We start from the raw sequence: 15,640 nt of genomic DNA on the forward strand, positions 1-15,640 counted from the left end.
GAGTCGGAGGCTGATGGGACAGAGGAGAGAGGGGACAGACGCTGATAGGACAGAGGTGGGTGGGGACAGAGAGGCTGATTGGACAGAGGAGAGAGGGGACAGACGCTGATAGGACAGAGGTGGGTGGGGACATAGGCCAATGGAACAGAGGTGGGAGGGGACAGAGGCTGATGGGACAGAGGAGTGAGGGGGCAGAGGTGGATGGGACAGCAGAGACAGAAATAGAGGCTGATGGGTCAGAGGAGGGAGGGAACAGAGGGTGATGGGACGGAGGAGAGAGATGACAGAGGCTGATGGAAAAGATGAGGATGATGGGGATAGAGCAGCCGTGGGGAAACGATGGGATAGAGGAGGGAGGATACAGAGGCTGATGGGACAGAGGAGGGAGGGGACAAAGGCTGATGGGACAGAGGAGGGAGGATACAGAGGCTGATGGGACAGAGGAGGGAGGATACAGAGGCTGATTGGACAGAGGAGGGAGGGGACAGAGGCTGATGGCACAGAGGAAAGAGGGGATAGAGGCTGATTGGATAGAGAAAGGTGTATACAGAGGGTGATGAAACAGAGGCTGATGGGACAGATCCTGAGGGGACAGAGGTGAGAGGGGGCAGAGGCTGATGGGACTGAGGCTGATGGGACAGAAGAGGGAGGTAAGAGAGGCTGATGGGACAGGGTAGGGAAGTCACAGTGGAAGGAAGGGACAGAGGCTTATGGGAGAGAGGAGGGTGCGGACAGAGAACGGAATGGACAGCGGCCGATAAGACAGAGGTGGTAGGGGACAGAGGGAGCAGTCATAGCTGAATGGACAGAGGCTGAAGGGACAGTGGAGGGAGTGGACAGAGGCTGATGGGACAGAGGCTGATGGCACAGTGGAGAGAGGGGACAGAGGCTGATGGGATAGAGAAATGTGTGTACAGAGCCTAATGAAACAGAGGATCATGGGACAGAGGGTGATGGGACTGAGTTGGGAGGATACAGAGGCTGATGGGACAGAGGGGGAAAGGGACAGAGGCTAATGGGACAGTGGAGGAGGGTACACAGGCTGATGGGACAGAGGAGGGAGGAGACAAAGGCCGATGGGATAGAGGAGGGAGGGGACTGAGGCTGATGGGTCGGTGTTGGGAGGGTACACTGGCTGATGGGACAGAGGAGGGAGGAGTCAGAGCTGAATGGACAGAGGCTGAAGGAACAGAGCAGGGAGGGGAAGAGGCTGATGGGACAGAGGAGGAAGGGGATAGAGCAGCCATGGGCAAACTATGGCATCCTGGCTGGATCCGTCCCATTTGAAATGAATAAAACTCTTGAAAAAAAAAGATCGTACCCTTTTATGTAATGATGTTTTCTTTGAATTTATATTAGTTGACACCAACACTCCATCCATGCTTTTGTTCCGACACTCCGGTCCAGTTTAAGAACCCATTGTGGCCCTCGAGTCAAAAAGTTTGCCCACCCCTGGGACAGAGGCTGATGGGACAGAGGAAGGAGGGGGCAGAGGCTGATGGGACTGAGGCTTATGGGACAGATGAGGGAGGTAATGGAGGCTGATGTGACAGGGGAGGGAAGGGACAGCGGAGGGAGGGGACAGAGGCTAATGGGACAGAGGAGGGAGGGGAGAGAGGCTGATGGGACAGAGGAGGGAGGATGGGATATAGGCTGATGTGACAGATAAGGGAGGGGACAGTGGCTGAAGGGACAGAGAAGAGAGGAGACAGAGGATGCCGGGACAGAGGAGGGACTGGACTAAGGCTGATGGGACAGAGGAGGGAGGGGACAGAGGATGATGGGACAGAGAAGGGAGGGGACAGAATCTGATGGCACTGATGAGGGAGGGGACAGAGGCTGATTGGACAGAGGAGGGAGGAGACAGGGTGGTGGGACAGAGGTTGAAGGCGGGGACAGAGGCTGATGGGACCGAGTAGGAATGAGGGTACAGAGGCTGATGGAACAGAAGAAGGAGGTGACAGAGGCTTTTTGGCAGATGATGAGAAAAGGGACAGAAACTGATGGGACAGAGGAGCGAGTGTCAGGCTGAATGGACAAAGGCTGATGGCATAGAGGAGGAGGTAGGGGACAGAGGCTGATGGGACACAGGAGGGAGGGGACAGAGGCTGATGGGACAGAGTAGGGAGGGGGCAGAGGCTGATGGGACAGAGAAAGGTGTGTACAGAGCCTGATGAAACAGAGGCCGTTGGGACAGATGCTAATAGGACAGAGTAGAGAGGGGACAGAGGATGATGGGACAGTGGAGGGAAGGGACGGAGGCTGATGGGACAGACGTGAGAGGGGGCAGAGTCTGATGGGAATGAGTCTGATGTGACAGAGGAGGGAGGGGACAAAGGCTGATGGGACAGAGAAGTCTAGGGACAGAGGCTGATGACACAGAGCAGGGAGGGGACAGTGGCTTTTGGGACAGAACAGGGAGGGAACAGAGGCTGATGGGACAGAGGAGGGAGGGGACAGAGGCTGATGGGACAGAGCAGGGAGAGGACAAAGGCTGATGGGACTGAGGACAAGGGAGAGGACAGAAGCTGATGGGACAGAGGAGGAGGGAGGGGACAGAGGCTCTTGGGACAGAGGACAGAAGGGACAGAGGCTAATGGTACAGAGGACGGAGGAGACAGAGGCTGCTTTGACAAAGGGAGATGACAGTGGCTGATGGGAAAGTGGTGGAGAGAGGGTACAGAGGCTGATGGGACAGTGGAGGATGGAGGGCACAGAGGCTGATGGGACAGAGGAAAGAGGGGACTGGGGCTGATGGGATAGAGGTGGAGGAAGGGGATAGAGGCTGATGGGACAGAGGAGGGAGTGGACAGAGGCTGATGGGAAAGAGGAGGAGGGAGGGGACAGAAGCTAATGGGACATAGGATGATGGAGGGACAGAGGATGTAGACAAAGGAGGGAGGAGACAGAGCCTGATGGAACATAGGAGGGAGAGGACAGAGGCTGAAGGGATAGAGGAGGAAGGAAACAGAGGCTGATGGGACAGAGGAGGGAGGGGACTAGGCTGATGGGACAGAGGAGGGAGGGGACAGAGGCTGATGGGACAGAGGAGGGAGGGGACAGAGGCTGATGGGACAGAGGAGGAGAGAGGAAACAGAGGCTCTTGGGACAGAGGACAGAGGCTAATGTAATGAGGACGGAGGTGACAGAGGCTGCTGTGACAAAGGGAGATGACAGTGGCTGATGGGAAAGTGGTGGAGAGAGAGGACAGAGGCTGATGGGACAGAGGAGGGAAGGGACTGAGGTTGATGAAACAGAGGAGAGAGGAGACAAAGGCTGATGGGAGAGATGAGGGAGGGGACAGTGGCTTTGGGACAGAACCGGGAGGGAACAGAGGCTGATGGGACAGAGGAGGGAGGAGAGAGAGGATTATAGGACAGAGGAGGGAGGGGACAGAGGCTGATGGGACAGAGGAGGAGGGAGCTGACAGAGGCTAATGGGACATATGATGAGGGAGGGACAGAGGATGTAGACAAACGAGGTAGGAGACCGAGCCTGATGGAACATAGGAGGGAGGGGACAGAGGCTGAAGGGATAGAGGAGGAAGGAAACAGAGGCTGATGGGACAGAGGAGGGAAGGGACAGAGGCTGATGGAACAGTGGATGGAGGCGAGAGAAGCTGATGAGACAGAAGAGGGAGGGGACAGAGGCTGATGGGACAGAGTAGGGAGGAGAGAGAGGATGATGGGACAGAGGAGGGACGAGACAGAGGCTAATGGGACAGAGCAGGGATGGCGCATAGGCTGATGGGACAGAGGAGGGAGGGGACTGAGGCTGATGGACAGAGGAGGAAGGGGACAGAGGTTGATGAAACAGAGGAGAGAGCAGACATAGGCTAATGGGAGAGAGGAGGGAGGGGACAGTGGCTTTTGGGACAGAACAGGGAGGAGACAGAGGCTAATGGGACAGAGGAGGGAGGACACAGAGGCTGATGGGTTAGAGGAGGGAGAGGACAAAGGCTGATGGGACAGAGGACAAGGGAGAGGACAGAAGCTGATGGGACAGAGGAGGGAGGGGACAGGGGCTGTTGGGATATTGGAGGGAGGTGAAAGAGGCTGAATGGACAGAGGCTGATGGGACAGAGGACGAGGGTGGGGACAGAGGCTGATGAGACATAGGTGGAGGGAGGAGACAGAGGATGAAGGGACAGAAGTGAGGAGGCAGACGCTGATGACAAAGAGCAGGGAGGGGACAGAAGCTAATGGGACAGAGGAAGAGGGAGGGGACAGAGGCTGATGGGACAGAGGAGGGAAGGGACAGAGGCTGTTTGGACAGTGGATGGAGGCGACAGAAGCTGATGAGACATAAGAGGGAGCGGACAGTGGCTGTTGGGACAGAGCAGGGAGGGTACAGAGACTGATGGGACAGAGGCGGGAGGATACAGAGGATGATGGGACAGAGGAGGGAGGGGGCAGAGGCTGATGAAACAGCGGAGTAGGGAGGGGACAGAGGCTGATGGGACATAGGAGGAGGGAGGAGCGAGAGGATGAAGGGACAGGAGGGAGGATACAGAGGCTGATGACACAGAGCAGTGAGGGGACAGAATCTGATGGGACAGAGGAAGAGGGAGGGGACAGAGGCAGAATGGACAGAGGAGGGAGGGGACTGAGGCTGATGGGACAGAGGAGGGAGGGGACAGAGGTTGATGGGACTGAGGCTGATGGGACAGAGGAGGGAGGGGACAGAGGCTGATGGGACAGAGGAGGGCTGGTACAGAGGCTGATAGGACAGAGAAGGGAGGTGACAGAGGTTGATGGGACAGAGGAGGGAGGAGACTGTTTGAATGGAGAAAGGCTGATGGTACAGAGGAGGAAGGGGACAGAGGCTGATTGGACAGATGCTGATGGGACAGAGGAAGGAGGGGACAAAGGCTGATGGGACAGAGGAGGGAGGATACAGAGGCTGATGGGACAGAGGAGGGAGGATACAGAGGCTGATGGGATAGAGGAGGGAGGATACAGAGGCTGATGGGATAGAGGAGGGAGGATACAGAGGCTGATGGGACAGAGGAGGGAGGGGACAAAGGCTGATGGGACAGTGGATGGAGGCGACAGAAGCTGATGAGACAGAAGAGGGAGAGGACAGAGGCTGATGGGACAGAGGAGGAAGGAGGGGACAGAGCCTCATGGGACAGAGGAGGGAGGGGACAGAGGAGAGAGGAGACAGAGACTGCTTGGACAGAGGAGGGAAGGGACAGTCGCTGATGGGGTAGAGGCTGATGGGACAGAGGAGAGATGGGACAGAGGCTGATGGGACTGAGGCTGATGTGACAGAGGAGGGAGGGGACAGAGGCGGATGGGACAGAGGAGGGAGGGGACAGAGGCTGATGGGACAGAGGAGGGTGGGGACAGAGGCTGATGGGACAGAAGAGGGAGGAGACAGGCTGAATGGACAAAGGCTGATGGGACAGAGGAGGAAGGGGACAGAGGCTTATGGGTCAGATGCTGATAGGAGAGAGTAGGGAGGGGATAGAGGCTGATGACACGGAGCAGGATGGGGACAGAGGCTGATGGGACAGAGGAAGAGGTAGGGGACACAGTCTGATGGGACATAGGATGAGAGAGGGGACAGAGGCTGATGGGATAGAGGAGAGAGGGGACAGAAGCTGATGGGACAGAGGCTGATGGGATAGAGGAAGGAGTAACAGAGGCTGATGCGATAGAGTAGGGAGGAGACAGTGGTGGGAGGGGACATAGGATGGAGGGGACAGAGGCTGATTGGAAAGAGGAGGGAGGACAAAGAGGGTGATGGGACAGAGGAGGAGGAAGAGGATAGAGCAGCCGTGGGCAAACTACAGCCTTCGGGCTGGATTCGGCCCGTTTGAAATGAATAAAACTATTGAAAATAAAGACTGTACCCCTTTATGTAATGATGTTTACTTTCAATTTATATTAGTTCACACAAACACTCCCTCCATTCTTTTGTTCCGGCCATCCTGTCCAGTTTAAGAACCCATTGTGCCCTTCGAGTCAAAAAGTTTGCCCACCCCTGGGATAGAGGCTGATGGGACAAAGGATGGAGAGGACAGAGGTTGATGGGACAGAGAAGGGAGGTGACAGAGGGTGATGGGACAGAGGAGGGAGGAGACTGTTTGATTGGAGAAAGGCTGATGGTACAGAGGAGGAAGGGGACAGAGGCTGATTGGACAGATTCGGATGGGACAGAGGAGGGAGAGGACAGAGGCTGATGGGACAGAGGAGGAGGGAGGGCACAGAGGCTGATGGGATATAGGAGAGAGGGGACAGAGGCTGATGGGACAGAGGAGGGAAGGGACAGAGGCTGATGGGACAGTGGATGGAGGCGACAGAAGCTGATGAGACAGAAGAGGGAGAGGACAGAGGCTGATGGGACAGAGGAGGAAGGAGGGGACAGAGCCTCATGGGACAGAGGAGGGAGGGGACAGAGGTTGAGGGGACAGAGGAGAGAGGAGACAGAGACTGCTTGGACAGAGGAGGGAAGGGACAGTCACTGATGGGGTAAAGGCTGATGGGACAGAGGAGAGATGGGACAGAGGCTGATGGGACTGAGGCTGATGTGGCAGAGGAAGGAGGGGACAGAGGCTGATGGGACAGAGGAGGGAGGGGACAGAGGCTGATGGGACAGAAGAGGGAGGAGACAGGCTGAATGGAGAAAGGCTGAAGGGACAGAGGAGGAAGGGGACAGAGGCTTATGGATCAGATGCTGATAGGAGAGAGTAGGGAGGGGATAGAGGCTGATGACACAGAGCAGGATGGGGACAGAGACTGATGGGACAGAGGAAGAGGTAGGGGACACAGTCTGATGGGACATAGGAGGAGAGAGGGGACAGAGGCTGATGGGACAGAGGCTGATGGGACAGACGAAGGAGGTAACAGAGGCTGATGCGATAGAGTAGAAAGGAGGCAGTGGTGGGAGGGGACAGAGGAGGGAGGGGACAGAGGCGGATGGGATAGAGGTGAGAGGGGACAGACGCTGATGGGATAGAGGTGAGAGGGGACAGACGCTGATGGGATAGAGGAAAGAGGGGACAGACGCTGATGGGATAGAGGAGGGAGGGGACAGAGGCCGATGGGGTAGAGGAGAGAGGGGACAGACGCTGATGGGATAGAGGAGAGAGGGGACAGAGGCCGATGGGGTAGAGGAGAGAAGGGACAGAGGCTGATGGGAGAAAGGAGGGAGGGGACAGAAGCTTATGGGTCTTGGAGGGAATGTGGGCCATTTGCCCTGTTTCTCTTCTCCACCTTCCCACATCCAGGAGGGTGAGGACACCGAAGCTCTGCGGAGTGTGAGGTTCTCCTGTTAGCGGCTCCCCGCGCACCAGACAGGAGGCAGCACTGGGCAGTGACTCCCTCTTGGCCATCACAGTGGTCAGTCCAAGCTCCTGTGAGCTTCTCTGTTCCCCCTCCGGCCCGAATGCCCATCTGCAGACCCCCAGCTGCCCTGCAGGCGTGGTGATGAGAGGGTTTCCGGCATGTACGGAGCACAGGTACGCGTGTGTTCATGTGTAATGCCTTCATAGCTCTCACACCACAGCCCAGTGAGGTCGATACTCTCATCATCCCCATCTCACAGACACTTGCATGAAAGTGCAAATCCTTAGCAGGGTCCTTGGAGTGCTCAAAACCTCTAGCAACGTCTTCCTTTTAGCTTCTGGCGAACCAACTTCAGCAAACCTTACCACAGCGGTAGGACCCTATCAAGCAGTCTTTAATCTCATATTAAAATCAAAATTCAATGTATCTGCATAACATTTGACCAGAAGAATAAAAGAAAGATACACATTTTGCTTGTCAAATCAGTGTGTGGCCACCAGGGGTCAGGGAGCCCAGGGGCCCCGTGAGACACGAGGTCTGGGCCACAGCCTGCATCGAGTGAAGTTCAGCGGGCGCTGACGGCACCCGAAAACCAGGGGAGGTTACAGGATCTGTTTATATTGGACTCATAAAGCCGAGTCCTCTGGCACCAGAGATGGATCTAGACACCGCGCTCCCAAAGATAAGCTAGTGCAAAGTGCTCTTAGTTCTCGCCCCCATCTCGTCTCTACACACCCCCAGCTCAACACCGGGACCTAACCCCACCTCCCACCAGTCAAAATTAGCGCATTAGCGCAAAACTTTGTTTTTGATCCATCTTGGTCTAAGGCGGCCGTTTGATTGGCCATTGCTCCTATCAATCAAAGTCGACCAGCACACATTTCCCACTACGATTGGCCTCGGCACCTTTGCCCCGCCTCCAGGCAGACACTCGCTTTCACCTGTTTGGGCAAAATGGCGCCGCTGGGAGTAACGAAGACTGACCTCGATGGTACCAGGCTCTGACCTGAGCCGTCCCGTCCTGCGGAGATAGCTCCATCTTTCGTCAAGCTGAGGCTCTCGGGGCGGACGCGCAGCGCGCCTAGTTCCCCTGCCCTCCTTTTAAAGGAATCCTCGCCCAGCGGTATTTTTCCCATTGAATTTTTTTTAGAGAGAGTGGAAGGGAAGGAGGGCGCGGGATGAGAGAGAACCTCAGTGAGAGAGACACAGGGATCGGTTGCCTCCCACATGGAACCGACCCGGGCAGGGGATTGAACCTGCAGCTCCGGACGCGTCCTGGACTGGGAATTGGACCCGAGACCCTCCAGGCACAGGCCGCCGCTCTAACCACCGAGCCACCGGCCAGGGCACCCTTTTTTTTCTTCCCTAAACGGAGTGTCTGGAAATGAAGCGTTAAGTCACAGGATAGACACAATCTTTGCCTTTGACCTCCCTGTTACTAACAGAAAGCAGGCCTCCCGGGCTCCCAGCCTCCGGAATCTCAGCATGGCGGCCGGAACTGCCCAGGGAACGACACGGAGCCGATGAGGCGGCCACGTCAGCTGGGATTACAGTGAGATATGGGGGTGCCGCGGCCACATCAGCTGGGATTACAGTGAGATATGGGGGTGCCGCGGCCACGTCAGCTGGGGTTACAGTGAGATATGGGGGTGCCGCGGCCACGTCAGCTGGGGTTACAGTGAGATATGGGGGTGCCGCGGCCACGTCAGCTGGGATTACAGTGAGATATGGGGGCGCCGCGGCCACGTCAGCTGGGATTACAGTGAGATATGGGGGTGCCGCGGCCACGTCAGCTGGGATCACAGTGAGATATGGGGGTGCCGCGGCCACGTCAGCTGGGATTACAGTGAGATATGGGGGTGCCGCGGCCACGTCAGCTGGGGTCACAGTGAGATATGGGGGTGCCGCGGCCACGTCAGCTGGGATTACAGTGAGATATGGGGGTGCCGCGGCCACGTCAGCTGGGGTTACAGTGAGATATGGGGGTGCCGCTGTCCCACCAGCGCAATGCTGTGTCCATGCCTTGAGGAAGTCCCCTTCCAATGGCTTTGCTGAGCAAAAGCGTCACTTGAACTGCAAAGCAATGGGCTTTGGATTTTATCAGGAAGACGAGGGAGCTGGTGTAATCTCCTGGGTGTGGACTTTGAAGGCGATCGGCCCGGAGCACGCGGATCGAGCAGCCAGCACGCCCGGCCCTTCCCCTTCGGGCCCTCTGGGGTGTTAGGACACGGACCGCTCTGGCACTCGGGGCGCCGCTCACAGAACGTGTGGCCACAGGGGATGCCGGTCAGTGTCCCTTCCATCCCACTGACACCCTCCCGAGGGGCCAAGGACCATGTGGCAATAGAACCCCAAGACGGGTTCTCCTGAGGCCCAGCAGGCACCCCGGAAACCGGAGCCCGGGGCTGGGGGCAGCAGCGGCCACGTGAGGACAAATGGCTGCCCGGTGACCCCACTGGGACGACAGCCCTGACGGGCACCGCGGGCCAGCTGGTCTGCTGGAAGACGGGCTGCACAGAAATGGGATGGTGGTGGCCTCAGGGAGGGGCGCAGCTGACTGGAGGGCTTGGGGTGCTGCCTGAGGTGCTGGGTGCCTGTCTTGATGGGGCTAAACGGTCCCTGCACTTATCACACACGAAACGGTGCCTCACGCTGTGCCTTCCGTTGCAGCCGCTTACTGTGTGTCACCTGTAGTAAAGCAGGGGCCCAGCCCGGACCCACGCCTCAGTGTCTTCAGCGACTTTACGATGCGAAGTCGCACCCGCTGACAGCCTGTGGGCCGCACCGCGCGGTGCGGGGTGGGGGTGGGTGGGGGCGGGTGACGGGGAGGGAGGGAGAGGCCATTGCTGTGCCTGATGACACCCGGAGCCCCCTGGGCTCAGACCAGCGTGGTGGCCGCGTGGTCCCCGCGGGCAGGTGAGAAGCGTGTGAGCCACACCTCTGCCCAGCGCTGGGTGCGCAGGTTCCAGGTTCTCGTCTGGATTTCTGGAAAGATAACTGTCCAGGACTTGAACAATGTGACTCCCTAAGGCCTCTCCCTTAACCTCGGTGACCCCGGGCGGATGACCTGACCCCACTGGGCTCAGCCGCCACGTGTCAGTCACAGTCACCGCCGGGAACGCTGTTAGGAGAGGCTACACACTGAAGCCTGAACCCCCACTGGGCTGGTGTTCAGTGGGGCCTTTGGAGGTGGGGTGACATCCTACAAGGGGGTGCGGAGACCAGGGCTGCCTTTCCCCACCAAGTGAGGACCAGGAAGAGACCCCTCGCCAGGCGCCGCCTCACCGCACCTCGACCTGGACCATCAGCCTCCAGAGCTGCGAGAATCAGTAGGTCACTCAGGCCGCCCGTCTGCGACGCTGTCACAGCCTCGACCTGTTATACAGCCTGAGGCGGAGGGTAGTGAGGAAATCGCACGGTGCTCGGCACACAGCCTGCGCGGAATGCCGGCAGCACAGGGCGGGAGGGCCCCTGAGCGTGGGTGGACCACGCATGCTGGGAGCAGAGCTGCACTCGCTGCCTCGCTGTGGAACAGTGCACACCGCTGGGCGCGCTCAGCCAGAGGGAACCAGTGGTAGGAGACGTCCCACGAGGCAGGGACCCGGGGCAGCAGCTCACGTGGATCCGCTCCTTTCAGGAGCGTTAACCTGTTTCTTCTTTCCCGACTCTGCCCACCTTGGGGCAGAAAAGGCCCCCGGCCTCTGGGAGCGAGTCAGAAACCTGTGAATAGCCCAGTGTCCCCAGAAGTCACCTCGCGTACAATATGCCTCCCAGGACAGCGCCCTGCCCTCGAGCCAAAGAGCTTGAGTCCTGGGAAGCCGCACGCCTGCCCCGTCTCCCGCTACCGCCTGATGCCCCAACAGTGTATTGTAATTTAGCAGAACCTCAAGAGGCTGGAGTTTGAGTTATAGTTAAAGTGAAAGGGAACCCTATCAACCACCACCAGGGGCAGTGGCGACTACAGTGACCATATGACCACAGTAACCACAACAACCATGGCAACCACAACAGCCATGGCAACCATGGAGCCACATGACCACACAACCATGGCAACCACAACAGCCATGGCACTCATGGAACCACTTGACCACAGCGACCACAGACCACACGACCACAGCAACCACAGGACCCTGCTCCTCGGCTGCTCACCTTCGTACAGCCAGTCGCTGAGGCCGTTGTAGATGACGTCCTCCTTCCCCGTGGAGACCACGCGGATGGCCTGCTTCCCGACGTGAGCGCAGTAGTAGATGTTGTTCTCAAAGATAAATATCTGGTTTGGGAAGACAAAACACAGGGTTAACCCAGAAGGTGGACACAGGGAGGCCGCTCTAAAAAGCCTGAACCAGCCGTGTGGTTACGGTTTCCGGGGCATTTATCTGGCAAGACAGGTCGTCTCAGGACCCGTGGGCTCACCCGCAGCAGAAAGAACCCGGTTTCAGGTGAATCGGGGACTCGAACTTCCCACGAAGGCAACATAGCCCACCCGCCGCCTCATTCACCAAGGCGGGCGGTCTGCCGTCCGAGACTTGGGCGCATTGACCTGACCCCACTGGGCTCAGCCGCCACGTGCCAGTCACAGTCACCACCGGGCACGCCGTGAGGAGGGGCTGCACAGTCAGACGCATCGACCGTCTCAGCAGTCACATTCCCGACATGAAGACGGCTGGGAGCGGAGGTCTGGGGCTCCCCACTGTACGCTCAGTAGCGCTGGCTTAGTGGCCGGCTCTGTGCGCAGTGATGGGTGAGGAGAGACGCGACCTGCTTGCATTCTACCTACGAGCTGGTGAGAAAGACCGAACACGTTCCTGTGTGGCTGGGGGGCGGGGGGGCCCTGGGAACATGACACAGGCTGCCGGGCTTAGGCCACAGGGCAGGGAAGGGTCCCTGAGAGAGATCGAGAGCACTTTACTGTGGAAAATGCACATGACACCAAAGGTATCATCTTCACTGTTTGTGAGTTCACCACTCGGTGCTGCCGGTGCACCCACACTGCTGCCTGGCCACCAGCACCGCCTCAGACCTTGTCATCCTCCCCAGCAGAAACCCTGTCCCCAGGCAACACCAACCCCTTCCCCCCCAGCTCCTGGGCCCCCCACTCCGTTTCCTGTCGCCGTGGCTCTGAGGGCCGGGGACCTGTCCTCTCAGGGTTGCCCTGCACCCCCCGTCCTCAGGGCCTCCATGGGGGAGCAGGTGTCAGAGTTCCCAGCGATTTTAAGCTGGGACCTGCATGAGCAGCAGGCTGGAGAGAGGGGCTGGGAAGGTGATCCCACAGAGGAAAGCGCTGGAGAGAAAAGCAGAGGCAGGCATGGGTGTGAGCGTGGGCATGGGCACTGCAGGGACTGGACGGAGGCTCCCTGGGTGCCCATTAGGGCAAGAAGAGGGCCTGAGGGGAAGTCAGAGTGGCGGCAGCAGCTCTTGGGGTGTCCGTCCCAGGGAGCAGGGCTTAGGAGGGTGCATGTAGGGGAGACTCGAGTCTTCTGAAGGGAAGCCCATGGGGAGGGTCCTGGGGTAGGAGCTGATGGGGAGGAGGAGGCCGTGGGGAGGAGGAGCCGTGGGGAGGAGGAGGCCGTGGGGAGGAGGAGGCCGTGGGGAGGAGGAGCCGTGGGGAGGAGGAGCCGTGGGGAGGAGGAGGCCGTGGGGGGGAGGAGCCTGTGGGGAGGAGGAGCCTGTGGGGAGTAGCCCGTGGGGAGGAGGAGCCTGTGGGGAGGAGCCCATGGGGAGGAGGAGCCTGTGGGGAGGAGATCGTGGGGAGGTGGATCCTGTGGGGAGGAGCCCGTGGGGAGGAGGAGCCTGTGGGGAGGAGCCCGTGGAGAGGAGGAGCCTGTGGGGAGTAGCCCATGGGGAGGAGGAGCCTGTGGCGAGGAGCCTGTGGGGAGGAAGAGGTCTGGGGAGGAGCCCGTGGGGAGGAGCCTGTTGGGAGGAGGATGGTGGAGGGAGGACCCCACATGAGTCAGTCCCTGTTGTCAGACACCCAGCAGCCTGGTGAGACAGACTGCTGCCTGCTGCCCACCGCCCACCGCCCACCGCCCACCACCCACTGCCCACTGTCCACTGCCTGCCACGTGCCGCCCACTGCCCAATGCCTGCTCCCTGCTGCCCGCCGCCTGCTGCCCGCCACCCACCGCCCACTGTCCACTGCCTGCCACCTGCCACCTGCCACCCACTGCCCAATGCCCGCCGCCTGCTGCCCGCTGCCCTTGGGGTGAGCTGGGATCTGAGTGATGAGGCAAAGTCTTTCTCAACAGAGACCTCTGGGGCAGCCAGGAGACGGTGCCCCTGCTGCAGAGTTGGGGTGACAGAAGACAGTTCTGACCCTGGGCCAGCCCAAACTCTCCAGTGGGCGGGGAGCTCCTTCATGGCTCTCGGATTCTGACTCACGTTTGAGGGACCTGGGAGCTCTGAAGCATCCCATGCCGGCCGTCAGCCTGCCCGACGACCAGCACCTAGGGGAGACCCCCTAGTGACTCCAATGTGCAGCCAAATGTAGGAACCAGTGGCCCCAGGAACCGGACCCCCCAGTGCTCTTCATCGGATTGGGCTACGGGACGTGTTCTCTGCAGCACCCACATGGGCTGCCAGGCTTCCTGCCCCTGCCCCCCGCCCACGGCTACCGCGGCACCAGCACCATCACTGCACACGCCGATGTCACCGGAAACCGCGCTCTGTGCACCGAGAGCAGCACTCACACCAACTTTTATAAAAAAAAAAAAATTCTACTGGGTTTTTAGAGAGGGAGGAGGGGAAAGGGAGAAAGAGAGAGAGAAATATTGACGTGAGAGCAGAACATAGATCAGCCACCTCCCGCACTCTGCCCACCATGCATGAAGCCTGAACCCAGGCACGTGCCCTGACCACCCTTCGGTGCCCAAGATGATGCCCAACCAACTGAGCCACACTCGCCAGGGCTCAAAACAGCGTTTTAAAAGAAATTCGACAACAAACATGGTCAGGATCATGAGGAGACCACTGAGCGGGCGCTCTGCCCAGGGAAACTGGGGCACTGGCCCTCTCTGACAACACAGAGCAGGCGGCCCCCTCGCTCTGCTCAGGCTGCACAGAGGGGAGCAGGGCCCCAGCGGAGGACGCCCTCCTGTCTCCACAGTGGCCTTTCTTATGGGTCTGCCTAAGGCAAGGGTGTTGCCAAGCCTGAACTCCCTTCTGTAGGAGTGGCTGGGCTTTCACTGTTCATCCTCTGCGACGCTCAGGGGTACAGCACGCAGGCGCACCACCTGTCCCCATTCCTGCAGGAGCGCCTCGGCTTCCCAGGTGTGCAGGTGGCGTCGCATCAGCCCAGGCACCCCCACCCCTGCCCCACCGACCGAAAGTGTGGGGACAGCAGCTCCTCCCAGCAGTGAGCTTCTTGCATTTTTATTGCATTTATTGGGGTGACATTGTTAATAGAATTATATAGGTTTCAGGTGTATAAATCTATAATACATCACATGCATATTGTTTTGTGTGTTCTCCTCCCCCAGTCAAGTCTCCTTCCATCACCATTTATCCCTCTTCCACCTCCCCACCTCCCTCTCCCTCTGGCAATCACTGTACCGCTGTCTGTGCCTATGAATTATTTATTTATTTATTAGAGGTCTGGTGCATGAAATTCATGCACCAGACAGGGGGGCATCCCTCCGCCTGGCCTGTGCCCTCTCGCAGTCCAGGACCTCTCGCTCCTTACCGCCCACCTGCTCACTGCTCCTTACCACTCGGCTGGCCACTGCTCTTGCCAGCCATGAGCCCGGCTTCTGGCTGAGCGTCTGCCCCCTGGTGGTCAGTGCACATCATAGTGACCTGTTGTTCTGGTCGTTCTGCCATAACGGGCACTTAGGCTTTTATTATATAGATTTTTTTGTTTAATGTCTTCAGTGTATTCACACAGCCCTGCAACTCTTCTCCCCACTGACCACTGTCAGTCTGTTCTCTGCATCTGTGAATCTATTTCTATTTTGTTTGCCTGCTTTTATTATATTCCACATATGAGTGAAATCACATGGGACTTGTCTCTCTGCCAGTGGCTTATTTCACGTTATCTTGATTCACCAAGACCAAAGCCTTCCCTCACTTCCAGGCCTGGTGTTTCTTTTGATGTCTCTGTAATAAGAGGTGGGGAGCGCACACTCTGGGAGCAATTTCAGCCCCTTGCTGCCGGCCACACCCATCCCAAGCAGAGAGCTCATGAAATGCAATCAAATGCCCAGGACAACACAGTGCAGCAGATTTCACTGTTTTTATAAAAACAACCCCCTTTACACCAGCCTGATTTCTATGACCTTCAGGCCACCCATGGCTCATGCTTCATGGGGACAGTAAATTCTACAAATGCTCAACTAGATGGAATTCTTCAGAGA

The 15,640-nt window shown here is 58.3% G+C and overlaps 1 protein-coding gene across 3 annotated transcripts in view; it reads right to left on the reverse strand.

Moving 5' to 3' along the window:
- The window catches only part of DPP6 (dipeptidyl peptidase like 6), a 609,552-nt gene that overhangs the window by 102,380 nt on the left and 491,532 nt on the right, over positions 1 to 15,640 (reverse strand). For all 3 annotated transcript variants that reach the window (XM_059711373.1, XM_059711371.1, XM_059711372.1), the window contains exon 8: positions 11,442 to 11,562. In XM_059711373.1, coding sequence (XP_059567356.1) covers positions 11,442 to 11,562 — 121 coding nt within the window. The remainder of the gene's footprint in view (positions 1 to 11,441; positions 11,563 to 15,640) is intronic.

This window comes from Myotis daubentonii, chromosome 10 (genome assembly GCF_963259705.1).
Source record: "Myotis daubentonii chromosome 10, mMyoDau2.1, whole genome shotgun sequence".
NCBI classification, from domain to species: Eukaryota; Metazoa; Chordata; class Mammalia; order Chiroptera; family Vespertilionidae; genus Myotis; species Myotis daubentonii.